The 27,618-nt window shown below is 52.0% G+C and overlaps 1 protein-coding gene across 5 annotated transcripts in view; it reads left to right on the top strand.

Annotated features, from left to right (window-relative positions):
* Positions 1-27,618, top strand: part of PLTP (phospholipid transfer protein) — a 40,112-nt gene that overhangs the window by 1,799 nt on the left and 10,695 nt on the right. Inside the window, exons 1-4 of one of the 5 annotated variants that reach the window (XM_084854914.1) lie at positions 21,407-21,540; positions 25,425-25,543; positions 25,878-25,977; positions 27,005-27,133. In XM_084854914.1, coding sequence (XP_084711040.1) covers positions 25,438-25,543; positions 25,878-25,977; positions 27,005-27,133 — 335 coding nt within the window. In that variant the 5' untranslated portion in view covers positions 21,407-21,540; positions 25,425-25,437. Of the gene's footprint in view, positions 1-21,406; positions 21,541-21,693; positions 21,750-22,255; positions 22,485-25,118; positions 25,544-25,877; positions 25,978-27,004; positions 27,134-27,618 lie in introns of those variants that run through there. The other 4 variants (XM_084854913.1, XM_084854915.1, XM_084854912.1 and 1 more) reach the window with 4 other exon arrangements.

Raw genomic sequence — 27,618 nt, 5'->3', positions numbered from 1 at the left:
TATCAATGGCTACTAGTCCTGATGGCTCTGTACTGCCTCCAGTACCAGAGTCAGTGAGCCTATGTGCACCAGTTGCTGGGGAACATGGGCAGGAGGGTGCTGTTGTCAGCAGCAGGTTGGCCACTGTGAGCAGAATGCTGGACTGGATGGACCGTTGGTCTGACCCAGCAGGGCTCTTCTTATGGTCTAGGCTGCTTTTCCCTTGCAAAGAGAGTGGGTCTCTGTTGCTTTGTATAGGCTTTCTGCATCATCATCCTGCCAAATGGAGAGAGGAGTTGCTGGTCTCTGGCAGAGCATTACAGAGGTGCAGGGAGAGTGGTGGCCTCCATGCCCCCCCATATCTGGACTTCCCACTTGGCACTACAGATGACCAAACAAAGGCTCCTCCCCCTTGGACAGTGGGGAGGGTCCACCCACATGTGCAGACATCTTGCTGTCCATGCAAGTGAGCCGCGAGCATGCTGAGCTGAGACACCCTTGCAGCCTTGGAGCTGCAGGAGTGGATGGGGACCCCGCCAGCTATTGCACAGGGATCTTTGCCCTCTCCCCAGCTCCAAGGCTGGTTTACATGGCACAGTGGAGCGTGGGGGATAGTTTGCAGCTGAATGTGCCACTTGCCTCATGAGAGCAGCATTGCTGGGTGAACCCAAGGTCCATCAGGCCAAAAGACAAGCGAAAGTGAGTGTTCACACAACTCATCATTAACTTGGGGAATAAACTCCACAGGATGGGATGATGATGGCCACTGGTTTTGAAGGAGGAGTAGACACATCCATGGTGGAGGAGGGGAGTTCCCTTTGCAGTTAATAGCCCTGATGGATCAATGGCCTGTCCAGGGCCAGGCAGCCTGGTGCCACCGGAATGGCACTTGCTGGAGAGACAGAGCAGGAGGAGGCTCTTGCCCCCCCCATCTCCGGCTTCTGGACTTCCCGTTGGGGACATCTGGTTGGCCACTGCTGGGCTAGGTGGGTCCCTTTGCTCTGACCCAGCTTCAGGGCTGCACTTGGAGTCTTAACCCAGCCTTCTGTTTCTAGCATTTTGGGAGCTCAGAAGCTGAGCAGGATGATGGGAGACGGTTCCCTTGATGTGTGTCCATGTCGTGCCTGGTGATGTCTAGTTGTGCCTCTTATCGTGCAGGTCATGCATTTGTAATTATGCAGGGCGGGGGGACACAGGGAGTCCCAATCTTGCTCTGCTCCTTCTCTTTGAAGATGCCACATTTTAGGAATCCAGCTGTACCCCATCGCACAGTGGCTGTTGTGTGCTGTCCCTGCTGCCCCCAGAGGCTGTTCCAAGAAGGATCTGAGGGCCAGACACTGGCTGTGATGTGGGCCACACAGGAAGTGCTTCCCAATTTGTAATATATATTTTAATACAACCGGGAGGTGTGTGTGTCTCCAAATGTGCTTGGAGTTAGGATGGCAGTAGGCCAGGGGTGGCCACACAGGGCCCGTAGGCTGCATGCGGCTCTCCATGGTAGTTTGTGTGGCCCCACATGTTCCCCTGTCCTGCTGCATTGCCGCCACTGCCCTGCCCTGGAGCATTAGGCTCCTGCCAAACAGCTAGCAGGGGCCTGATGCTGCCAGGAAAGCACGAGCATAAAGAGTCGCCCCCGTGCACCCGCTTTCCCTGGAGAATTACTGTGACGGGCGTGAAGTTGACGCCTCCCCCCTGCTGAGCAATCCGCAGTGGGACGGCAGGGAGAGGGGAAGTTTGTGTGAGTGTGTTTGTTCGTGTGTGTGGCAGCCCCCAAACCTTGACCCGAGGGAAGTGTCGTCCCCTGCCGCCTTAGGCCATGTGTCTCCTAAAATACATGGGCTCGGTCTCTTTTCTCCCCAGGGTGGAAAGGAGCTGGGGAGATTTTCATGGGAAAAACAGCCTGTGGGGGAAAGAGTTAATTCCCCACCACCAGCACCACTGCAGGTCCAATCAAACTGAAACCGCCTCCCCCCCCCCCACTGCTGAATGGGGGGGGCGTTCTTAAAGCCCATCAGGAGACACTTCCCACGGCCCCTGCGTTCTGTCTCTTTCTGCCTTGTGGCCTTGTGGCCTTGGCTCCGGCCAGGAGAGCCAGCTTGTTCTCTTGGCCCCTTGAGGTGGAATGAGTCATTTCATCCCAGCTATTTTGGTTTGCAAAGCCTCTCATCTTGCTGGCCAGTGCCTGTCCCTGCTTTGCTGCGGTCTCAGCAGGCGGCCTTGGGTTGGGTTCTCCTGTGCCTTGGCTAGCCTTGGGCCCTGTCTTTCTACTGAGTCTTTTCTGTTTTTGCTGTCTTTGTAATGGGCCTTTATGTCGCTTCCTCAGTCAACCCTACATGGGCTTCCTGTTGCATGGAGGACACAGTGGGCAATTCAGTGTCTCAGCTGGAGCTCCCTGGTCACCAGTTCTGCTGTCACAGCAATCCGTCCTCCAGGTGCATTTGCAACAAGGCCACTACGCCACCAGCCTCCATTGGTTGGCCTGTGTTCACCCACTGCCCTTTTGCAGGCATCGGCTCCGGAGAGCTGCCTGCTTGCCTGCTATGGCTTCATGGGGATCGTGTTTCTGGGAATGCATTGTGTGGAGCTACTTTGTCCTGTGGAAGGTGGCCTAACCTCATGGAGGAATGGAGGGGAGGCCATGGGGTTAGTCCATTTCACACACACACACACACACACACACACACGTGTTGTGCAGCCTGAGCGCTGGTGTTAAGGTCGCAACATGCTGAAGGCCTGGAAAGGAAGGGATTTGGGGGTGTTGCGTTGCAGTGGTTCTGTACCTACGGTTCCTTATGGGCTGATTTCTGGCAGTGATATTGGGTGATTTCTGCTCTTGGGATACTGCTAGTAGAACCTGTGGGGTGACATTATCCAGCAGTTCCGTGTGTTGTCATCAATATGCTGATGACATCGGGACTTCCTCCCCCCGCCCCCACACATTCCTAATCCAAGTGCAGCAGTGTGGAAGCAACACCAAGCAAAAGAGAGAGGGTTTGGCTGAGAAGACGCGATGTTTGGGTTCCACGCAACACATGGACAACTGCACATTTTGTTGTTGTTCAGTCATTCCGTGTCTGACTCTTCGTGACCCCATGGACTATAGCACGCCAGGCCTTCCTGTCCTGCGCTCTCTCCCGGAGTGTGCTCAAGTTCATATTCATTGCATCGGTGATGCTATCTAGCCATCTCATCCTCTGCTGTCCCCTTCTCCTTTTGCCTTCAGTCTTTCCCAGCATCAGGGTCTTTTCCAGAGAGTTTTCTCTTCGCATTAGGTGGCCAAAATATTTGAGCTTCAGCTTCAGTATCTCTCCTTCCAATGAGCACTCAGGGTTGATTTCCTTTAGGATGGACCGATTTGACCTCCTTGCAGTCCAGGGGACTCGTAAGAGCCTTCTCCAGCACCACAGTTGGAAAGCATCACTTCTTCGGCACTCAGCCTTCCTTATAATCCAGCTCTCACAGCCATATGTTGCAACTGGGAAAACCATAGCTTTGATTATACGAACCTTTGTTGGCAAGGTGATGTCTCTGCTTCTTACTATGCTGTCTAGGTTTGCCATAGCTTTCCTCCCAAGGAGCAAGCGTCTTTTAATTTCATGGCTACAGTCACCGTCTGTGGTGATCTTGGAGCCTAAGAAAATAAAATCTGTCACAGCTTCCATTTCTTCCCCTTCCATATGCCAGGAAGTGATGGGGCCAGATGCCATGATCTTAGTTTTTTTAATGTTGAGTTTCAAACCAGCTTTTGCACTCTCCACTTTCACCCTCAACAAGAGGCTCTTTAGATCCTCTTTGCTTTCTGCCATTAGGGTGGTATCGTCTGCATATTGGAGGTTGTTGATAATTCTCCCGGCAATCTTAATTCCGACCTGTGATTCATCCAATCCAGCGTTTCTCATGATGTACTCTGCATATAAGTTAAATAAGCAGGGCGACAATATACAGCCTTGTCGTACTCCTTTCACAATTTTGAACCAATCGATTGTTCCATGTCCGGTTCTTACAGTTGCTTCTTGGCCCTCGTACAGGTTTCTCAGGAGACAGGTAAGGTGGTCTGGTACTCCCATCTCTTTAAGAATTTGCCACAGTTTGTTGTGATCCACACAATCAAAGGCTTTAGCGTAGTCAATGAAGTGGAAATAGACGTTTTTCTGGAATTCTCTTGCTTTCTCCATGATCCAGCGAACATTGGCGATTTGATCTCTAGTTCCTCTGCCTCTTCGAAACCCAGCTTGTACTTCCGGTAGTTCTCGGTTCGCATACTGCTGAAGCCTAGCTTGTAGGATTTTGAGCATCACCTTGCTGGCATGAGAAATGAGTGCAATTGTGCGGTAGTTTGAACACTCTTTGGCATTGCCCTTCTTTGGGATTGGAATGTAAACTGACCTTTTCCAGTCTTGTGGCCACTGCTGAGTGTTCCAAATTTGTTGGCATATTGAGTGCAGCACTTTAACAGCATCATCTTTTAGGATTTTAAATAGCTCAGCTGGAATACTGTCGTCTCTGCTAGCTTTGCTGTTAATAATGCTTCCTAAAGCCCACTTGACTTCACTCTCGAGGATGTCCAGCTCAAGTTCAGTGAGCGGACTATCATGGCTATCAGGGACATTAAGATCTTTCCTGTATAGTTCTTCTGTGTATTCTTTCCACCTCTTCTTAATCTCATCTGCTTCTCTTAGGTCCCTGCCTTCTTTGTCCTTTATCATGCCCGTCTTTGCACAAAACATTCCCTTGAGATCTCCGATTTTCTTGAAGAGATCTCTAGTCTTTCCCATTCTATTGTTTTCCTCGATTTCTTTGCATTGTTCATTTAAGAAGGCCTTCTTGTCTCTCCTTGCTCTTCTCTGGAACTCTGCATTCAGTTGGATATATCTTCCCCTTTCTCCCTTGCTTTTCGCTTCCCTTCTTTCCTCAGCTACTTGTAAAGCCTCATCAGACAGCCACTTGGCTTTCTTGCATTTCTTTTTCTTTGGGATGGATTGGGTTGCTGCCTCCTGAACAATGTTACAGACCTCCGTCCATAGCTTCTCAGGCACTCTGTCTATCAGGTCTAATCCCTGAAATCTATTCCACACCTCCACTGTATATTCATAAGGGATATGATTTAGGTCATACCTGAATGGTTTAGTGGTTTTCCCTACGTTCTTCAATTTAAGCCGAAATTTTGCAACAAGAAGCAGCTCATGATCTGAGCCACAGTCAGCTCCAGGTCTTGTTTTTACTGACTGTATGGAGCTTCTCCGTCTTTGGCTGCAAAGGACATCATCAATCTGATTTCGATATTGACCATCTGGTGATGTCCATGTGTAGAGTCGCCTCTTGTGCTGTTGGAAAAGAGTGTTTGCTATGATCAGCGTGTTCTCTTGGCAAAACTCTATTAGCATTTGTCCTGCTTCATTTTGTACACCAAGGCCATGCTTGCCTGTTATCCCGGTGATTTCTTGACTTCCTACTTTATCATTACAATCCCCTATGATGAAGAGGACATCTTTTTTTGGTGTTAGTTCTAGAAGGTGTTGTAGGTCTTCACAGAACCGATCAACCTCAGCTTCTTCGGCCTCAGTGGTTGGGGCATAGACGTGAATTACTGTGATGTTGAATGGTTTGCCTTGGATTCGTACTGAGATCATTCTGTCGTTTTTGAGATTGTACCCCAATACTGCTTTTCCCACCCTTTTGTTGACTATGGGTGCTACTCCATTTCTTCTCAGGGATTCTTGCCCACAGTAGTAGATATAATGGTCACCTGAATTAAATTTGCCCATGCTTGTCCATTTTAGTTAGCTGATTCCCAAAATGTCGATGTTCAATCTTGCCATCTCATGTTTGACCACCTCCAGCTTACCTTGATTCATTGATCTTACATTCCAGGTTCCTAAACAATATTGTTCTTTACAGCATCGGACTTTCTTTTCACCACCAGACACATCCACAGCTGAGTGTCCTTTCGGGTTTGGCCCAGCTGCTTCACTCTTTCTGGCACTACTTGGAAATTCCCTCTGCTCTTCCCCAGTAGTATATTGGACACCTTCCAACCTGAGGGGCTCATCTTCGGACGTCATCTCTTTTAGCCTTGTGATACGTTCCATGGGGTTTTCTTGGCAAGAATACTGGAGTGGGTTGCCATTTCCTTCTCCAGTGGACCACATTTTGTCAGAACTCTCCGCCATGACCTGTCCGTCTTGGGTGGCCCTGCACAGCATAGCTTATGGCTTCACTGAGCTACGCAACCCCCTTCGCCACAACAAGGCAGTGATCCATGAAGGGGACACAAAGGACTATGCGACAACAATTACAGTCTCTGCATTATCTGTCAAACACGATCCAAAGACTCCATAACTGCACATCCTCAGTTGTCCTCTTTGGCAAAGTTGTTAAGTTTCACCAAAGGGTGGTCCAAAGGTGAAGACTTGGAATATGCATTCAGCAAAAAGACTTAAAAAGCTTTTCACCCACAAATCTACTTGCTAGCATAACTTTCTATTGTAGGTGATACTACTACAACCTTGCTTTGAATAGCAAGGGAACGATATGAAAAAACCTGTAACCCCCCAAAAGGCAGGACCAGCTTTTGTGAAGAAGCATGGAGGAAGACCATCTTCCACTGAAGTCCCATAAACATTCACAACACCCCCAGCTCAAAGGTGTTCCCACTCTTGTGTCCTACAACAAAGATTTAGGCATATATTTGTCAAGGAACCAAACCTCGTCCGTGATGTTCAAACATTTAAAATGGGGACGGATAAAAGTAGCTGTTGACACAACAAACAGTAGAATCCTTAAAGTCTGATTGGGGAGTTTGTTGAATGAGTGTGGTGATATTGTAGCATACGACAAGAAGTATCCTCTCTTGTTGGGTCAAGGTGCAAAGGGAGGCTGAGAAGACTGCAAAGGGCAATTGGAGAAATGAAGTCAAGTTGGAAGAGTAATTGCAGATGCAGAATGGCTGAACCTTGTTCAAATTTCCATGCTAAATATTTATTTATAATATTTCTATGCCATTTAATATAATGAAGTCTTAAGTTGTTCACACTAAAATGCATATGTAATACAATATTCTGTATTGCCAATATAGAACATGAATGGTATATAAACACGTACAGCCTTCTAGAACAGCAAGGGATTACCAGTTGGGCACCAGGAAACTTTGAGCTTTATCTCAAGAACATCATTGCTGAAAGCATCTCAAATGCCGAGTTTGTGAAATCCAAATGCAAAATGAGCCGGAAAAAGTTTATTCTGTCAAAGTCAAGGAGGAATGCTACACATGACTACAGGGAGCAAAGATGACACGTCAGATGTTTTGAATGATTGACGGGTCCAATGAAGACAGGGACTATTAACTCCCAACTAAGACATATGCTGATAAGCTGCCCTCAGAACATAGCAATTATGAAGTAGAAACATAGCAAGCTGCTTTATATCAAGTCAGACCAGGGGTCTGTCGAGCTGAGCCTTGTCAACAGTGACTGGCAGCAGCGGCTCTCCAGGGCTTCAAGCAGGATTCTTTCCTAGCTTTACCTGGAGGTCCTGGCGATTGAACCTGGGGCCTTCCGCAAAATGGAGTGATGCATAATAATACTTCCTGGTTACAAAAAACAGTCCTAGGGAAATGTCAACTTTATGAAGTTAGTTTAGAACTGTTGGTCTGTAAACTGGGAAGATCATAAAGTTTTCTGGACAAATGGAACAAACTATTGTATAACGAGGAGGGGCAAGCCACTCAGTAGCAGAGCACGTGCTTTGTATGACGTGTATTTCATCTTCTAGCATTGTATGGAACAATATAGAGCATTTCAGTTTAAAACATATTGAAACATCTGGATGTCATTGTCTTTATACAGAAATGTGGGTTTGTTTTGCACACACAGCGATCCTACATAAAATCAATTTCTCATTCTCAGTAGGCAGTGTTTAGAATACAAGCTTTGGGGCAGGTTTCTGTAGGGCATTTCCTGTGAAATTTACAGCAGTGTTTTGGGACCTAATAGCTACGTGTGTATGAAACGTCATGTCAGTTAAAGCATTCACTACAGGGATATGCCCCCCCTCCAGTAATCCCCAGTTTCCTCTACCTCCAGTTGTGGTTTTACAGTAAAAAATGAGTTAGTTCTTCCTTGTGATACTGGAATTCTACCTACGAAATTTGGTTCCAGTGTCAACTTCTTCTTGTGTTCATATGGCCATGCCACACACACAGAGAAAATTAGAAAGTGTGTGAAAGCAGCAAGGGAGTGGGGAACCCTGTCAAATTGCCAAATTAATTTATTCTCTTCAGAATAACCTGGAAAGCAACAAAAATGACCTCAGGAAGCTCCCATAAACCAAGCTGGACAATTCAGGGACTGAATCTGGGACCTTCTGCATGCAACGCAGGGGTTTTGCCAGCAAGCTACAGCCCTTCAAACAAGAATCCAGTAGTATTTATTTTAACATTTCATGCACATGGAATTGCATAACAGCGCCTGCTAGAACAAATTCTGGTGTTGGTTTATAGCAGCATAATGGTGCTGAAGCCCTACAGATTAGCTAATTAACTGTGGATGGAACTTTTGCAGGTTAGATGCATGAGATGCAGTAAGAAAGCTGACCCCACAAAGGAGCAGTTGGCAAGGGCCCGTGCTGCTGTCCTGCTGCCACTGAGCCGCAGATCCAAAGGGCTGTTGAGAAGTGAAGCAGCATCGCCTTCTCTCAGCACTGGACTGCTCCCCCTGTTCTTTGGCTCCTTGCTGCAGGTGTCTGTGATTCTGCCTCTGGTTGCGAAGAGGGCAGAATAAGCCAGCTGCTTCGGCCGGCAGCCTCCTTGCGCGTGCACACACGCTGCTCTGGTGAGCAAGGCTGGGCCTGGAGCATTTCTGAGAACTGGATATTCGGCACTAAAGTCCAAACTAGTATCTCTGGAATGCAGAGTCCCACAGTGACCCATTTTGCCCCATCAGTTTCGGAGGGGGTGGATGCAGGAAGTGCGCTTCCAGGTTTTAAGGGAGGTGAGGATTAGTGGAGCTCAGAAGAACAACTTCTTGTTGTAATTCTACGGCAGAGGAAGAGACGGAGTAGGCTGAGATACTGCCTTCCATGAATGAACCTGCCTGTAGGAAAATGGGCCATGTCTACTCTGAATGGTGTGCTCTCCACCTTATAAATGTCCTGCGTGATTTCAGTGGTGCTAGAGATAGAAAGATACTTTGCAGTCTAGTTCCTTTATATTTCCTGACTATAGTGTGTGAGTGAGAGAGAGAGAGAGACCAGAGCCCTCCAGACAAATTGAATTCTAATTAGTAAAGTCTCCTTTGAAATGTTCCTCCTTTGGTTTCAGTGAACCTCACTGAGATAAGACCAGCCCAACCATATAATAGATACAAGTGTTCAAGGTACAATTCTTTTAAAAATTGAAAATATAAGAATTTTGCTTTGAATGCCTGAAGAAAAGTTCCACTGCACTAGTGCCCTTTTACACTGGGCCTACAGAGGCATGGCTTCGCTTGCTCTTGTTTCTAGGCCCAGCCAGGTTTAAAACAGCCTGGGCAAGTCAGTTATTATTTAGAAGATGCTTGAATAACAGATCACCTCGAGTAGAGCCCCCAGCAGTACACGCAGAGAGAGCTTTCTGGAAGATGTGCCGACCTGCGGGTCAAAGGCAAAGGAGTTCGGTGTTTGCAGGGTCATTGCATGGAGGAGACGTGCTGAAAATCACATCAGATGCTTGGGAGGCAACAGGAAGAAACGACTCCCTGAGGAAGCTGCTTTGATAAGCAGTTTCAATGGAGCTGCCTGAAGAAGAAAGCAACCTGCTCTGTAAACACGGCCCATGTGGCATTCATCAAAGCTCCTCCCTCCCTCCTGCTGCCTCTGGAATCTGGCTTGCAAGCAGGAAAGGGGCGGGGGGATTGCATGGCAGCTGGCCTGGAGGGGGCGGAGGGGCAGTTGCAGAGACCCAACTGAGGAGAGTTGCTTGCCCTCCACTGTCCTGTCCCAGCAGCTCACATGTCCACAAAGTGATGTGGCTACTCCTGAAATCCACCTCTGCAGGTTTGCAACTCCACACACTGCAATGAAGTTGAAAAGCCTTCCAATGTGGGCCTCCTGCCAGGTCACACAGGAAGTTGGTTCTGCTGGGACACGCAAGCGTGACCACAGCCTCATAGGCTGGGGTATCCTAACAATATCTCTGGTTCCCTATGGAACAGTTTAGGCATTCTGCTGTCCAACAGCCACCTTGGCCCCAGCACTTATTCTGGAACCCTGAGCAGCCCTGCCATATCCCCCACAAGAAAGTTGCCCATGGCTGGCCCAGCCACGCAGCAGGCAGTGGTGTGGTGGTAAATGTGGAAGTGCCGGCGCTCCTCGTGACAGTCCCCCAGCCATGCCCCCAAAGAGAGTCCAAAAACGCGGGCTGTATCAATGAACCAGATTTAGCAGTTCGTATCTCCACAAGGAGCAGTTTTTTGGTAAAGCTCACAGCTCTCAATTGCCCACTCAAGACCAGGACAATCCGATAACTTTGCGTTACAGCAGGGAACAGTATATTGCTGCTGGGAAAATTCATTTCCCCCCAGCTACTGTGAGGATTGCAGCTGAGCTTGGAGGGAACTGGGAATTGGGGATGGGGGAGATGAGCTCAGTGTCTCTGCTAATCAAAAAGTGCCAGTGCTGCATCCCTGCCAGGCTGGGCTCCACCAGATCATGCCAGCAGGGTGAAGCAAATGGCTTCAGGCAGCAGTATGAGCGGGGCAGAGGAAGGCAGGAACTGGTCTCTGACTGGCACAAGACTTCTTGAAGCATGGGCCAGGGCAATTTGGGCTCGACTGGGGCAGCAAAGTGTCCTGGGCTGGCGTTCCAGGTCCTGCAGGGGCGCCGAGAGCAGCGGTTTTTGCCTCGCCATCACCGCCCTGTATCAGTTTCGCAGCGAGAGGGTCTTGTGATGAGCATGCAGAGCTCCACTGTGCCAGCCAGCCTTGCAGAATGACAGAGGATGTGCTGCCTCCTTGGAGCTGCTCTGTCCAGTCGCTCAGCAGGCCGCGGTTCAGCCCCCCTTGAGTCACACAGCCCTCTGGGGGCAAGCCAGTCATGGATTTAGTAGGCGATTTTACTGTTTTTGCAATCCAGCATGAGAAATTTTTTAATTGAAAGGCAGGACAGATACATCATAATGATACATTTACAGTCAAACAAGCAAAGCCTCCATTAAGCAAAACCTCCCTTACTTGACTGTTCTGGGATGGCAAGAGATTAGAGAGAAGCTAGAGAGCTAGATGGCAATACACCCCGAGGGACAAGTCTGAACAGGGTGCTGCTGCCTTCTCATCCTTCAGTGTAAAGTTCTCACCCACCGACGGGGGGGCCTGTCTTTGGAGCGCTCTCTCGGATCATCATCTCAGTCCCAGCTGAAGAGAATTCACATGTGAGAGGAGTCCTAGAGCTGGATCAGACCAAAGGTCCGCCGAGTCCAGCATTCTTGCTGCCAACAAGATGCCCCAGTGGCAAGATGCCCCAGTGGCAAGATGCCCCAGTGGCAAGATGCCCCAGTGGCAAGCCCCCAGGCAGAGCTGGAATCTAAGCGTCCTCTTCTGCCATTGCTCCATGGCAACTTCTGCTAATTCAGAGGTCCCATATAGCCATCATGACAATGCCAATTGGTTGACGTCTTCTCTAACTCCATTTTAAAGCATCCAAATTGGTGGCCATCACATCTTGTAGGAGTGAATTCCATAGTTAAACTATGCACAGTGTGAAGTATTTCCTTTTATCTGTCCTGAATTCACAGCAATCAGCTTCATGGGATGATGCCATTGGGCTCTAGTATTATGAGAGAGGAGAAAAATGTGTCCCTATCCACATTCTCCAACTAGGCATAATTTTAAAATTGAAATACTGTATGCTGAATATTGCTGAGGAACATGGGTGGGAGGGTGCTCATGCGCGCGTGCCCTGCTTGTGGGTTCCTGGTCGGCAGCTGGTCGGCCACTGTGTGAACAGAATGCTGGACTAGATGGACCCTGGGTCTCATCCAGCAGGGCTCTTCTTATGTTCTTATACTTTCCTGGTCAATCACACCTCAAGAAGGATATTGCAGAGCTGGAAAAGGTGCAGAAAAGAGCGTCCCGAATGATAAAGGGGCTGAGGCAATTCCCCTCTGAGGTAAGGTTACAGCATTTGGGGCTTTGTAGCATAGAAGAAAGGCAAGCAAAGAGGGACATGACAGAAGTGTAGAGAAAGTGGATAGGGAGAAAAAGCTCTTCTGTAATACTAGAACCTGGGGCCCTCCCATGAAGCTGATTGGTGGGAGAAAAAGGACACATGGAAGGAAGGACTTCTTCAAACAGCGCAGAAGTTAAACTATGGAATGTTCTGCCACAATATGTAGTGATGGCCACCAACCTGGGTGGCTTTAAAAGGAGGTTAGACAAATTCCTGGGGAATAAGGCTATCGATGGCTACTAGTCCTGATGGCTCTACGCTACCTCCAGTAACAGAGGCAGTATGCCTGTTACACCAATGGCTGGGGAACACGAACAGGAGGGTGCTATCGCATTCATGTCCTGCTTATGGGCTTCCCATTGGGACACCTGGTTGGCCGCTGCAGGAACAGAACACTGGACAAGATCAGCCTTTGGCCTGATCCAAAGCAGGTTCCCCCCCCCCCCCGCCCCGCATATCCATTCACGCGGTTTGGAGATGCCCTTCTGGAGTGCTTTTCAGTCTGCTTGGTTGTCTGCCACCTGAATAATTCGATGCCATCCACTTCGCTGCAGATCAATAGCGCCAGTCCCTCCCAACATGGATCCTTGGGGAACCCCACTGTTTACACTCCTGTGTTGTGAGAACTGTCCCTTTTCTTTAACCACTCACTGATCCCCAAGATTCCCATAGCTGCTCACAATCGGGGGGGGGGGGATGACTTTGCAAGGAAAAAGCCACTTAGAATCATAGAATCATAGAATAGTAGGGTTGGAAGGGGCCTACAAGGCCATCGAGTCCAACCCCCTGCTCAATGCAGGAATCCAAGTCAGAGCATCCCTGACAAATGGCTGTCCAGCCTCGTCTTAAAGGCCTCCAGTGTGGGAGAGCCCACCACCTCCCCAGGTAATTGGTTCCATTGCCGTATTGCTCTGACACTCAGGAAGTTTTTCCTGATGTTCAGCCGGAATCTGGCTTCCTGTAACTTGAGCCCATTATTCCGTGTCCTGCACTCTGGGATGATCAAGAAGAGATCCTGGCCTTCTTCTCTGTGACAACCTTTCAAGTACTTGAAGAGTGCTATCATATCTCCCCTCAGTCTTCTCTTCTCAAGGCTAAACATGCCCAGTTCTTTCAGTCTCTCTTCATAGGGCTTTGTTTCCAGTCCCCTGATCATCTTTGTTGCCCTCCTTTGAACCCTCTCCAGCTTGTCTGCATCCTTCTTAAAGTGTGGTGCCCAGAACTGGACACAGTACTCCAGATGAGGCCTAACCAGTGCTGAGTAGAGGGGAACTAGTACTTCCCGGGATTTGGAAGCGATGCTTCTATTAATGCAGCCCAAAATAGCATTTGCCTTTTTTGCAGCCACATCACATTGTTGGCTCATATTCAGCTTGTGATCGACGACAATTCCAAGATCCTTCTCGCTCGTAGTGTGGTTGAGCCACGTATCCCCCATCTTGTAACTGTGCATTTGGTTTCTTTTTCCTAGGTGCAGAACTTGGCATTTGTCCCTATTAAATGCCATTCTGTTGTTTTCTGCCCAGCACTCCAGTCTATCAAGATCACTTTGAATTTTGTTTCTGTCTTCCAAAGTATTAGCTATCCCTCCCAATTTTGTGTCATCTGCAAATTTGATCAGCATTCCCTGCACCTCCTCCTCCAAGTCATTAATAAAAATGTTGAAGAGCACTGGGCCCAGGACTGAGCCCTGCGGTACCCCGCTCGTTCCCTCTCCCCAGCTTGAGAAGGTCCCATTGATAAGCACTCTTTGAGTCCGATTCTGTAGCCAACTGTGGATCCACATGATCGTTGTTTCATCTAGCCCACTTCGAGCAAGTTTGCTCATCAGGATATCATGGGGCACTTTGTCGAAAGCTTTGCTGAAGTCGAGGTATATGATGTCTACAGCATTCCCACGGTCTACAAGGGAGGTGACTTGATCAAAAAATGAGATCAGATTTGTCTGGCAGGACTTGTTTTTGACAAATCCATGTTGGCTTCGAGTAATCACGGCATTGTTGTCAAGGTGCTTCCAGATGGATTGCTTTATGATCTGCTCCAGAATTTTCCCAGGGATTGATGTCAGACTGACTGGTCTGTAGTTCCCAGGTTCCTCCTTTTTACCCTTTTTGAAGATAGGGACAACGTTAGCCCTCCTCCAGTCATCTGGCACTTCCCCGGTCCTCCATGATTTCTCAAAGAGAATAGACAGCGGTTCTGAGAGTTCTTCTGCCAGTTCCTTTATTACTCTAGGATGCAGTTCATCTGGCCCTGGAGATTTGAACTCATTCAAAGTAATGAGGTGTTCCTTGACCATATGCCTGTCGATCTCAAGCTGCAATCCTGCCCCTTCAGCCTGTACTTCGCCTTTGCCAGGGGGGTCATAGACCCTCTTTTGGGAGAAGACTGAGCCAAAGTAGGAATTGAGCACCTCTGCCTTTTCTTTGTCATCTGTTATCATTTTGCCATCCTTATTTAATAGCTGAACAACCATTTCTTTCCTCTGCCTTTTACTATGCACGTAGCTGAAGAAAGCCTTTTTGTTGTTTTTAGCATCCCTCGCTAACCTCACCTCGTTCTCCGCTTTAGCCTTCCTGACGCCATCCCTGCAATTCTGTGCTACCTGCCTGTACTCTTCCTTTGTTACTTGGCCTTCTTTCCACTTCTTATATGTGTCCTTTTTTGTTTTCAGGTCATCCCTAAGCTTTTTGTGAAGCCACATTGGCTTCTTCTGTTGTCTTCCACCTTTTCTTCTTGTTGGAATTGTTTGTGATTGTGCCTTGAGAATTTCCTTTTTTAAAAGTTCCCACCCATCTTGGACTCCTTTTCTCGCTAGCATTGTTTGCCATGGGACCTTACTGATCATTGTTCTGAGTTTATTAAAATCAGCTTTCCTAAAATCCAGGGTACGCGTTTGAGTACACTCGGCTTTTGCTTCCCTTAGAACCAAGAACTCAAGTACAACATGGTCGCTTTCCCCCAGAGTTCCTGTAACTGCTACTTTATCCACTAAGTCATCTCTGTTGGTTAGGATCAAGTCAAGGATAGCCGATCCTCTAGTTCCTTCCTCTACTTTCTGTAGGAGGAAGTTATCCGCCACACAAGTCAGGAATTTCCTGGAGGGGCCATGTTTTGCAGAATTTGTCTCCCAACAAATATCGGGGAAATTGAAGTCCCCCATTACTACTACATCATGCTTCCTTAAAACATTGGCTATTTGCTTTTCAAAAGTTTCATCCTTGGCTTCTCCTTGATTGGGTGGCCGGTAGTAGACTCCGACCACCAGGTTCCTTTTATTCTTTGCTCCATTTATTTCAACCCAGATGCTCTCGATGGGGCTACCAAGCTCCTCCTCCTGTATTTCTGTGCAGAGATATGTATTTTTCACATACAGTGCAACCCCGCCTCCCTTTCTGTTCCTCCTGTTCTTTTTGAACAAGTTATATCCTTCAACTGCTGTATTCCAGTCATGAGAGTCATCCCACCAAGTCTCAGTTATACCTATCAAGTCATAATTTCCCTCCTGTATTAAGAGTTCAAGTTCATTCTGTTTGTTTCCCATACTCTGGGCATTAGTATATAGACATCGAAGACCATGTGCTTCATAGTCTGGCTTTCTTCCTACATGTGTCTGAAGACTATTATTGGGCGCTATCAGCGCTGTTCTCTCCATTGCAGTGCATGCGCCTACGTCCATTGTTACCCCCAACATTACATCTCCCTTCCCCGTAGGATTCAGTTTAAAGCCCTCCTGATGAAGTTCTTCATGCTGTGTCCAAACACATTCTTCCCAGCCTTTGTGAGGTGCAACCCATCCCTAGCCAACAGCCCATCTTCCAGGAAGTATAGCCCGTGGTCCCAGAATCCAAATCTCTCTCGTCGGCACCACCTTCGTAGCCAGTCATTCACCCGGAGTATTTTTCGTTCCCTTTCTATCCCTCTTCTAACTACTGGAAGGATGGATGAGAAAACTATCTGGGCCCCAAAGTTCTTGAGTTTCCTTCCCAAAGCTTCAAAGTCTGACGTGATCTCTTCGTAGCTCCGCTTGGCGGTATCATTTGTTCCCACATGGATGAGAAGAAAGGGATACCTGTCAGTGGGCTTTATGAGTGCAGGCAACCTTTCAGTCACGTCTCTAATCTGTCCTCCCGGGAGACAACATACCTGGCGAGTCCACGGGTCTTCGCGACATACTTGGGTCTCGATCCCACGCAGCAAGGAGTCTCCCACTACTACCACTCTTCTCTTCTTCTTCTTGTAGGCCTGGGTTTCATCGCCTCTGTTTGACTGACCTTTAGCCTCTTGCTCACTCTCATGCAGGTTCCCCTGTGATTCTTCCTCTGCAGGCTGTCCTCCAGTCTCATCTGCAAGTACCTGGAATCGGTTCCACAGCTCCACCGCTTCCACTGGTGCAGAGTGGCGTCTAGTTCTTCTTCTCCTAACTGTCACCGTTTTCCAAGGAGTATCCTCTACTCCATTTTTCTTCTCCTCAGCATTTCCCACTTCTGCCTCATCTTGCTCTTGCTCTTCAAGCTTCTGGTCTGCCCTTTGCTGCTGTAGTTCCCCCATTCTGTCCAAGAACTCTTCGTGTTCTCTTATTCCCCGGAGGGTTGACAGTCGCCGCTCCAGTCCACTTACTTTTTCCTCCAGCAGCGTGATCAACTTGCACTTGTTGCAGGTGTAGGCCATGTTGTTCTCAGGCAAGAAAACAAACATTGCACACACCTTGCAGGTCACCACCACTGGAGAGTCTTGTCCTTCCATAGCCTTTCACTTTTGAGAGTCCAGATACATAATGGCTACCAGATCACCCCTCTCCACATGCTTGTTTACACTCTCAAAATGTTAGTGAGGCGGAACTTATCTTTGCAGAAGCTATGCTGATTCTTCTTTGGAAAGTCTTGTTCTTCTATAATATAGAGGCTAGCCTCTGGGACCAATCCAGTTCCCCACCCATGTTCTATATGCTTGATAAATGCATTTTTAGTAATGCTTTCCACTAATTTATCTAGAACAAACATTACGCTAAATTGGCTGCAGTGTCATGAAGCCCCTCACCCCCAATCTCACTTTTAAATGGGTGTTACCTTGGCTGCTTCCTAGTCCTCTGATATGAAGCCAATTTGCCCTGTCACCCCTAGGGAGGAATGCCACAGCATCCCCCCAAGAGAAACCTTGCATTGCCTTCTTGACAGCAGGAGCCATGGTCCAGAAATGTCACATGATCTCTTTGTTAAAGCAGACAGTACATCACATCCCAAGACACATTTCAATCCCTCCCCATCTCCGCTATTCTGAGAATTTACCCTCCCTGACAGCATCTCTTCCACATTTGCAGGAACAGATACAACTCTTCTAAGTGAGCCCTTCGTTAGGGTGTGGCACAAAAGAAGCCCCCTGCTTCCAATTAGATAGTAGGAATGGCTGCTGGACTCTGATCTGAAGTCTCAGTATTGGAACTAATAAGAAAGGGGTGGGGCGAGACAAGCTGAGAAGACACTCCTGGCTCACCGTGCCCTCGCTATGGAATCCTATATGGAGTGGAGTGGCAAAAGTGATAAGACTGCAGAAGCCCATGTGGAAATCCCCACTTAGCTGTGCAGCTCCCTGGGTGGCTTTCTTGAGCCAGGCGCTGTCTCTGTGGCCAATCTGCTTCACAGGGCTATGATGAGGATGAACTGAGGGAAGGGCTGTGCCCAGTGCTCCCTGGAGGACATTCCAGCCACATGGGGAGTGCAGCTTGGGCCAGCAAATGTTGCATCACCCCCAGCCCCCAGACCCTAGTCTAGCTGTTGAAATTGGCATGTGCATCTCAAAGGAATGGGATGAGCCTTGGAGGTTCAGAGGGGCCAAAAAGCCGGGCAGAAATGCAAAGAATTGATTGGATCCGAACTCTGTCATGCATCGACTAGGCCCATTGAAATTAATGGGGCTTAAGTTCACCATGGATTCTTTCAAGTCCCATTGATTTCATTGGGTCTACTCAAAGCATGACGAAGTCTGGATCCAGCCCTGTAATTGCATAGATGCTGCTTTTGCCCTTCTCCCTGGGTGGCCTGTCAGCCTTCCACCCAGCCCAGTGTGGCCTCATCCCTGGAGTGCTAGTTTTGGCAAAAAGGCGGGATATAAAATGAATAAATAAATCCCCTGTGGATGATGAATAGCAGAAGGTCACCTGGTGATGGTCCCACAGAAGACTGTGACTGACATATCATTGTCATTATCATCTTTTCATTCCAGTTATATAACCCCTACCCAACATGTTAATTCAATCTGCCACTCCTTTAACCATCCTTTTGTTCTGTGATTCACATACACAAATGTGCATGACACACACACACCCCTCTGGTCCAGTGGATGCTTGTGAGCGTGGTGGGATCCTTCTTCGTGGTGTTTGTAATGGTGAAAATAAAACCATGTAGTGAATGCTATTCCAGATGAATTAAACCCAGATACACTTGTGCCCTTTTCATGTGTCTAATCCTAGAGGCCCTACTTGGCAACAACATCAGCGGGGATTGTCAGGGCCAGCTCAAGACATTTTGCCTAAGGTAAGGGACAAGATGGTGCCCCTCCCATTTTATGTGCAAATGCTGCGTGGGCTGGCAGTTTCATAGAATCATAGAATAGTAGGGTTGGAAGGGGCCTATAAGACCATTGAGTCCAACCCCCCGCTCAGTGCAGGAATCCAGGTCAGAGCATCCCTGACAGATGGCTGTCCAGCCTCGTCTTGAATGCCTCCAGTGTGGGAGAGCCCACCACCTCCCTAGGGAATCGGTTCCATTGTCGTATTGCTCTAACAGTCAGGAAGTTTCTCCTGATGTTCAGCCAGAACCTGGCTGCCTGTAACTTGAGCCCATGATCCTGTGTCCTGCACTCTGGGATGATCGAGAAGAGCTCCTGGCCTTCCTCTCTGGGACAACCTTTCAAGTACTTGAAAAGCGCTACCCTATCTCCCCTCAATCTTCTTTTCTCAAGGCTAAACAGGCCCAGTTCTTTCAGTCTCTCCTCATAGGGTTTTGTTTCCAGTCCCCTGATCATCTTCATTGCCCTCCTCTGAACCCTCTCCAGCTTGTCTGCATCCTTCTGAAAGTGCGGTGCCCAGAACTGGACACAGTACTCCAGATGAGGCCTAACCAGTGCTGAGGAGAGGGGAACTAGTACTTCCCGGGATTTGAAAGCTATGCTTCTATGAATGCAGCCCAAAAGAGCATTTCCCTTTTTTGCAGCCACATCACATTGTTGCCTCATATTCAGCTTGTGATTGACAACAATTCCAAGATCCTTTTCACTTGTAGTATTGTTGAGCCACATATCCTCCATCTTGTAACTGTACTTTTGCTTTCTTTTTCCTAGGCGCAGAACCTGACATTTATCCTTATGAAATTTCATTCTGTTGTTTTCTGCTGAGCGTTCCAGTCTATCAAGATAACTTTTAATTCTGTTTCTGTCTTCCAGAGTATTAGCTACCCCACCCAATTTTGTGTCATCTGCAAATTTGATAAGCATTCCCTGCACCTCCTCATTCAAGTTATTAATAAAAATGTTTAATCGTCCTTCAACACTGGCCATGAGACAGCACCCTCCACTGCACCTGAAGGCCACAGGCTGGCTTTCGGGGTGCAGGGCCCACAGCTCTCCCCTCTAGCACAGTGCTGCCGCCTCTACCTATCTGCCGCCTGAGGAGACTGCCTTGCTCTGCCTAATAGTAGGGCTCATCCTGGAAATTGTGTGCTCAGTTGCCAACCTTCTTGCCCAAAGACAACAAGATTGGGGGGAGGGGGGGCATTAAAGTCAAACCCCAAAGTAAGAGCCCAGTCAGCATTTTCTTTGCAACCAAATATTTTCCATCTTCTATCCCACCCCTATCTTAGAACACCTCATCTTTTCCCATAATAGAATTCTATGCCCATTATCAGCAGAACTAGACTGAGCATTCTTTTCTTTGCAATTTTTAATTGCATTTACAGTTTGTCTTTTTACAAGTTTGCACAATACAAAACCAAAACCACCCCCCACCTCACCCATCTTAACCCACATCTTTTCCCAAAAGCTAATGAGAAACGGATAGTAAAGAACGTGAAAGAAGCTGGGACGGGGTGGGGATGGGGTGATAAGGAGAGAGTAAGTCAGTATGGGGACAGAGAGGAGATGTGGTGGGGGAGGTGAGAGGGGTCAAACAACCCAGAACTCACCGCAGTGCAATGAACAAACTTCTGCCAAAGAAAAGTGCAAGTGTGTTGTTCTAAAGATACCTTCCCTCATTCGCTGAGCTTCAGCACAGAATCATAGAATCAGAAGGGATCTCAAAGCCATTTAGTCCAAACTCAGCTTTCTCAGGAGCCTTGAGGTATCTGTGTGTAGCATCAGGGACTGGCAGCATGAGATGCTTGCTTGGATTGGTTTTGAGAGCAGCCTCCTCTCCTCTCCTCTGCACTATTTGGTGCAAACAGCAGCTGTACCCATATGCCAATTTGGGGAAGCCTACAGAATATGAGAAGCACTCCTGCCCTTCAGTGCAGTAGCAAGAATGAGGGCAGAAAGCAGCCAGATCCCTGCCCCACAGTAGCTGGGGAGGGGTGGTGGGCTCTGTTGAGGTCAACCTCTGTTGAGGTCAACCAGTGTGTTGTGAGCACCCTCCTTCAACCTGGTGCCCTTCTGATGCATTGGGCTGCAGGTCCATCATTCCCAGCCAATGCCCGTGCTGGCTGGAAATGATGGGAGTTGCAGTCCAACACATCTGGAAGACACTAGATGGATGCAGGATGTTGGCCATGGGCTGTGGAGGCCTGGGTTCTGTTCCAGCTCAGCCATGACGCTCCCTCGGTGACCTTGGCCCAGCCTAACCTACCTCACAGGGCTGTTGTGCTGATAAAAGAGCACGTGTGCGGAGAAGCCTGTTCAACATCTCTTGGATGAAGTGTGGGATATTAGCGGGGAAGGGACAAGAACAGAGAGGCCAGAGCAGGTTCAGTCCCCGCCGGCCCCATCTCCCTGCAAAAGGATCTCCCGGGGAAAACGAAGGTGGGAAAAACGACGCTCCCGTCCTGCTGAGGGGCTGCGGCCAGACGGGGTCCCGAAGAGTCAGTCCAGCGGCGGCCGGGAACGCGGGTGGGGGGGGGGCGGTCGGTGATCCGGGGTAGAGCAGCGCGCTTGGGCAGCAGCGGATGGGGGTCAAGTCCAGCTGCGCTTCGCCCTCCTCCTGAAGCCACAGCGCGGAGGTGGGCGGGACGCGCGCCCATCCCTCAGACACAGCTCGGCTTTGCAGGGATGACAGGCGCCCCCCACGCCCGGCCGCTGCTCCTCCTCTCCACGCCCCACCCCCGCAGACTGAGGCGCCGGGCCGGGCCGGGGGCGCTGCTGCGGCTGCGGCTGCTGGCGGTGAGGCCCCCACGACCCGCAGAACCGCTGCGGAGGGCGCGCCGGTCCCGCGCCGCGCCGCGCCGCGCCTGCCGGCTGTCCCTCCTCTGCTGGGGCGGGCGGAGGAGAGCCGCCCGGGAGGGACTATAAAGGCCGGCGGGCGGCGGGCGGGCGGGCAGCCGGGGGCGCTGGGCGAGCACGAGAGGCCGCGGCAGGCGTCGCGGATTCTGGCAAGTGCGGCCGAGCGGCGGGCCGAGCGAGGCTCTCTCGGGAGACGATGCGGGCCGAGCCGGGGGGGCTCAGCGGCCCGCCGCTCCTGGGCGTCCGCCCGAAGGCGGGGCGGCGGCGGCGGCGGCGGCGCGGGCTCCCGCTGCTCTTTCGCCGGAGCTGCGCCGCGCGCCCCGCAGCTGCCTCCCGGCCCTCGCTCTGCTCGGACCGCCGCCTGCCTCGGGGCCGGGGGCGGCTCGGCTTTGTCGGCGCCACGCCAGATCCCCGCAGCCGGGAACTGGGGGCGAGCCGCGAGCGCTCTGCCCTGCAACCCGGCTTCGCGCGGGCCTGGCGAACACGCGTTTGGAGCCCCGCGGGGAAGGGCGAAGCGGCGGCGGCGGCGGGCGCAAAGCCGGCTTTTCGGATAAGAATATGGGGCGGGGGGTCAAGTCGGGGGTCGTGGCGCGCGTCGCGCGGGGCTCCACGGAGCAGACGGGGAGCTGCCGGTAGGGCCGCCCGGCCCGGGGAGGCGGCGCGACTAGCCCTGGCCCGCGCGCCAAGCTCCACGGCGCCTGGAAGGAGTTCGCGGGCGGGGGCGCGCGGAGGACTTCCGAGGGCGCCGAGCCGGGCGGCCCGCGCGGCGCTGGGCTCAACCAGCTGCGGCCGCAGGGGCGCGTTCTGTGGCCTCCTCCCCCAGCCCCCGACGGCTCTGCAACGGGAGCGAGCCGGTCGCCCCCCGAAGCCGTCCCGCGGCGCAGGTGGCCGCACCGAAGCGCTCGCCCGCCGCCGTTGGGAGCCTTCTCCGCGGTCTCCGGAGGAAAGAGCTCCGCGAAAGGGCCGGAGGCTGCGTGGCTGTCTCTGCGGGCTTCCGGGGCGCGAGGGAGGTGCGGGGGGCAGCCCATACGGCCGCCGCCGGGTCTCGGGCAGGGCAGGGCAGGCGTCCCAGCGCGCAGCAGCAGCAGTCGGCGGAGCCCGCGGCCCCGGCTGTCCTCGGCGGCGGCGGCGGCGGCGGGGCGGGGCGACCCCTGGGAGCTGCTGGCCACAGCGGCCCTGCCCGCCCGGGGGCTGTCCTGCCCACTTCGGCTCCCCTCCAGTGCCAGCGTGGGGTCGAGGCCAACCGCAGTGCCTCACCGAGCGGCAGGCGTGCCCGGGTCCTGCCCGGGGGCAGCTCTGGGGCGCCGAGGCCAGAGGGGGCCGTCGCGAAACTCTGGAGCAGGGAGGCGGGGGGGGGCTGGATCAGGAGGCTCGCTCTCCCCCAGGGCGACAGACCCCGAGCGCAGGAGGGGAGGCCTTCAAGCGATGGCACCGGGGGCAGGGAGGCAAAGGGCAGCCGGGAGGGAGGGGGAGACGACCCCATCACAGCCTCGCGGGAAGACTGGGCGGCCCCCCCGCCCCGCCCCGCCCCGTTATCTTCTGTCGAGCAGGAGACGAGCGCGTAAGGAGGCGCTGGCTGGCTGGGGGAAGCTGGGCTTTGTCTGCCAGACCAGCTCTCCGCTCTCAAAGGCGCCTCCCGAGCATCAGGGGAGCTGGGCCCGACCACAGTGGGCTGATCCTGCCAAGCATCCTGCTTCCCGCCCGCAGTGGCCAACCAGACCCCCTGGAGAGCCCTCTGGGAGGGCCTGGTGAGGACAGGATGGCTGTTCTCACCAGGCCCTCCCAGGTGCCTCACCAGGCACCAGGCCCTCTCCCATGGCTGTTCTCCCAGTGCCTGGTATTCTGAGCGTCCCTGCTCCTGTCCACCGGGACTCCGCTGAGCTGTGGACAGATCTGCCTTCCTCTCATCTGAATGTGGGAAAGGTGACAAGGGCAAACAGAACAAGAGGCCACGAGCCCACCTCAGAAACCCAGCAAAGAGCACCGGGCGGTTTGTTCTGTTCCCAGCAGCAGGCACTCAGCTAACTGATCTAACCTCCTTTTACACCATCTCAGCCGCTGCAGCTCTTAGCAGTGAATCTCATGACTTAATTATGCTATGGTGTGAAGAATGATTTCCTCAAAACGATGTGTGCACCCATGTGGTTTCTGAGGGATGCCCAGTAGACACCTGTGCATGCATTCATCAGTACTGTGACTCTGGGCAGAGTGTGAGCCCACTTTCTGCGGCTTGTTGCATTGCGCCTGGCCAGCACACATCACAGGCCTGGAAGGGGGGATCTGGGGTGGAACCGGGACATTACCAGTCAGTTAGCTTAACATCTATTCCAGGTAAATTGGCTGAAAGCATTATTAAAGATAAAATTAGTAAGCATATAGAAGGACAAGCCCTGCTGAAATGGAACCAGCAAAGCTATGTCCTGTCTCACTAAGTTTTTAGAGTTATTTGAGAGTGTCAGTAGACATGTAGACAGGGGTGATCCAGTAGGCATTGTTTACTTGGACTTCCCAAAGGCTTCTGACAAAGTCTCTCACCAAAGACTCCTCAGCAAACGTAGCAGTCATGGTCTTATGGACCAGTAACTTGGTTAAAAAACAGAAAGCAGAGAGTATGAATGAATGTTAAATCTCCCAATGGAGGGAAGTAAATTGTGGGGTCCCACAGGGATCTATATTAGGACCAATGCTTTTCAACCTGTTCATAAATGTTCTGGAACTAGGAGTGAGCAGTGAAGTGGCCAAGTTTGCTGATGACACCAAATTATTTCGGGTGGTCAAAACAAAAAGAGATTGCGAGGAGCTCCAAAAGGATCTCTCCAAACTGGGAGAATAGGCATCCAAATAACAAGTGAGGTTCAATGTAAGCAAGGGTAAAGTGATGCACATTGGGGCAAAAGATCCCAACTTCATGTATAGCCTGATGGGATCTGAACTAGCTGTGGCTGACCAAGAAAGAGATGTTGGGGTTGTGGTGGACAGCTCAATGAAGATGTCAACTTAGTGTGCAGCTGCTGTAAAAAAGGCAAACTCCATGTTAGGCATAATTAGGAAGGGAACTGACAATAAAACTACCAACATCATACTGTCTCTATAGAAATGAATGGTGCAACCACGCTTAGAATACTGTGTACAGTTCTGGTCACCACACCTAAAAAAAGATATTGATGAGCTAGAAAAAGTGCAGAAAAGGGCAACTAAAATAATCAAGGGGCTGGAGCATCTCTATGAGGGAAGTTACAACAGCTGGGATTGTTTCTTGAAAAAAAGGAGAGTAAGGGGAGACATGATAGAGGTACACAAAACTATACATGGTATGGAGAATGTGGAAAGGGAGACATTTGTATTCCTCTCTCATACTGCTAGAACCTCTGAAGCTGGTGGGAAATTCAGGACAGAGAAAAGGAAGGGCTTCTTCACACAGCGCATACTTAAGCTATGGAATTCACTACCACAGGATGTAGTGATGGCCACCAATTAGGATGGCTTTAAAAGGGGGTTAGATAAAGTCCTGGAGGAGAAAGCTATGGATGGCTACTAGTCCTGGTGGCTATATGCTACCTCCAGCATCAGAGGCAGTATGCCTTTGTACACCCGTTGCTGGGGAACATGGGAGGGAGGGAGCTGTTGCACTCATGTCCTGTGTGTGGGTTTCTCATGGGTGGCTGGTTGACCACTGTGTGGAGAGTGTGCTGGACTAGATGGACCCTTGGTAAGGTCCAGGATGGCTCCCCTTCTGTTCGAAGGGAAGGGAAGGGAGGGGAGAGGAGCTGCAGCAGCAGCCTAGCCCAGGACCAATGGCTTGCTTTGTTGCTCCCCTGCTGTAGGGCAAGCTCCACCATGGTTCTGTACAGCTTCCTCTTCCTGCTCCCCTGGCTAGGCATGGCAGCCCCCACCACCATGCCAGGCTGCAAGATCCGAATCACCGCCAAGGGCTTGGCACTGGGTAAGGAGCTGGAGGGTGCTGGGAGCGCTGCACAGATTGCAGAGGAGGCCTGGAGAGACGTGCTCTCTGGGGCACTGTGTCTTGCGTGGCCCAGTGCTGCCCTTGCCCGCCCGCCCCTTGCCCAGAAGGACCCGGGGGGGGGGCAGGGAGAGAGCGCTGGCCTGGGGCTTCTGGCTCCTCTGCCTGGCTGTGGTGGCGCCAATCATTCCCTCCCCCGGTTGAGCGGTTGGCTGGCGGGCTAGCCGGCGGCTGCCCTGAACCCTCCTCGTTCGGCGGCTGCGGCCTTGAGGGGGGCGGGGGGGAGTGGTGGTGACGCAGTCCAGGGCTCTTGCAGTGAAGCAGGAAGGGCTGCGCTTTGTGGAGCAGGAGCTGCAGAACATCACCATCGGCGACCTGCATGGCAAGGAGGGGCAGTTCCACTACAACATCAGCAAGTGAGTTGGGCGGCTGTCCACAGGGGTGGGGGTTGCTGCCCCCCAGTCCAGAACAGGCCCTAGTTTGCTGGGCGCAGCGTTGAGCCCGAGTGCCCAGAGCTGCTTCTGTGCCTGTTCCCCCGAGCAATGGCAGGGCCTGCTCAGGAGGCTGTTCGCAGCCCCAAAGGGCTAAGTCGTGTGCTTGTGAAGAGGAGGTGCAGGCAGCTCCTGGCACGAGCCACAACTCAAGAAAGGGGCGTGGGCTGCAGAAGCATTGCTGGAGCAGCCTCAGGCCTTCTTTGTTGCTCCCGGGGAAGAGGCAGCAGGGTCTCCAGGGGGCAGCCAGAGTCATGGGAGCTGTCTGGAGTCCCCGGGTAGCCGCAGCGGCCTGTGAGGGGAGGGGCCGTAGCTCAGGGGCCGAGCCCCCGCTTTGCCTGCAGAAGGTCCCAGGTTCGGTCCCAGGCCGCATCTCCGGGGAGGGCGAGGAAAGACCCCTGCCTGAAACCCTGGAGGAGAGCCATGGCTGCCAGTCGGTGTGGACACAGCTGGACGAGATGGACCAGGGCTGCTTGGTCAGTCTAAGGCCACTCCCAGTGTCCCCCCCTTGCTGCACCTGCGGCACCCCCAGGCCCGTCCTGGGGGGATAGTATGGGACCGCTCACCCAGAGCCCTGTGGTGGCTTTGCAGAAGGACTGGGCCAGCGTGGCCGAGGGGCAGGGGCTGCTGTGCTGTGCTGGGCTCTGGGGAGGCCAGTGTGCAGGCACAGGCAGCGGCCGCCTTTCCCTGGAGCCCCGGCATGGCCCAGGGGGCCCGGGGGGGCCCGGGGGGGCCTAGGCCAGACCACCAGAGGCCAAGCGCAGCCTGGGGAGGCTCTTGGAGGAGGCCGCCTGGGCCGAGCATGAGGCCTGGCTGCAGCAGGGCGGTGGGGAGGGCTGGCGGCAGTGTCAGGGGGCGGTGCGCGGTGTGCGGGGCTGGGGTGTGCTGGGAAGGGGCGGGCAGGTGCTCGCTCCACAGCCAGCCTCAGGCCCTCGGCTCTCTCTCTGGGCAGCGTGAGGGTGACCCACCTGCAGCTGCCCTTCTCTGACCTGCGTTTCGAGCCAAAGCAGCACCTGGCCTTCGACCTCAGGAACGCCTCCATCACCCTGTGCTTCCGGCGCCAGCTCCTCTACTGGTTCTTGTGAGTGACCCCCCCCCCCGTCAGAGGTTCCCCTGGCTGGCCCTTTCATTACTGCATCTGAGTCCCACCTGTTCCACCAAGGAGCCAAGGCGGCTTCCAGGGTCCCCCTCCTCCCCTCCATTTTATCTTCACAGCAGCCCAGCGAGGTGGGTTGGGCTGAGAGTCAGTGACTGGCCCAAAGGCCCCCAGGGAACCTCATGGCCGAGGGGGGACTGGAACCCGGGTCTCCCCAGTCCTGGTCCCACACTCTTAACCAGCACACCACAGTGGCTCTCAGCTCCTGGCCCTTGCCCAAAACAGGCGCCGTGGAAGACTCCGGCAGAGCGGCTCTGCCTGAGCAGATGGAGAGGCGGCCACTTCTTGTTGCTGGCAGCTGGTGCAACGCAGGAGCTGTCCCCCCCCTCGCCCTCTGCCCCTGTAGTCCAGCCCCAAGTCTTTTCTAGCTTGCCAGCATTTCCCTGGGCCCTGTGGGCTGCACTGTGAGG

Source organism: Heloderma suspectum, chromosome 4 (genome assembly GCF_057233095.1).
Source record: "Heloderma suspectum isolate Gila_16-S chromosome 4, 16-S_ref, whole genome shotgun sequence".
Taxonomy (NCBI): Eukaryota; Metazoa; Chordata; class Lepidosauria; order Squamata; family Helodermatidae; genus Heloderma; species Heloderma suspectum.
The sequence above is the reverse complement of the archived record's forward strand: the minus strand, read 5'-3'. Positions and strand labels throughout refer to the sequence as shown.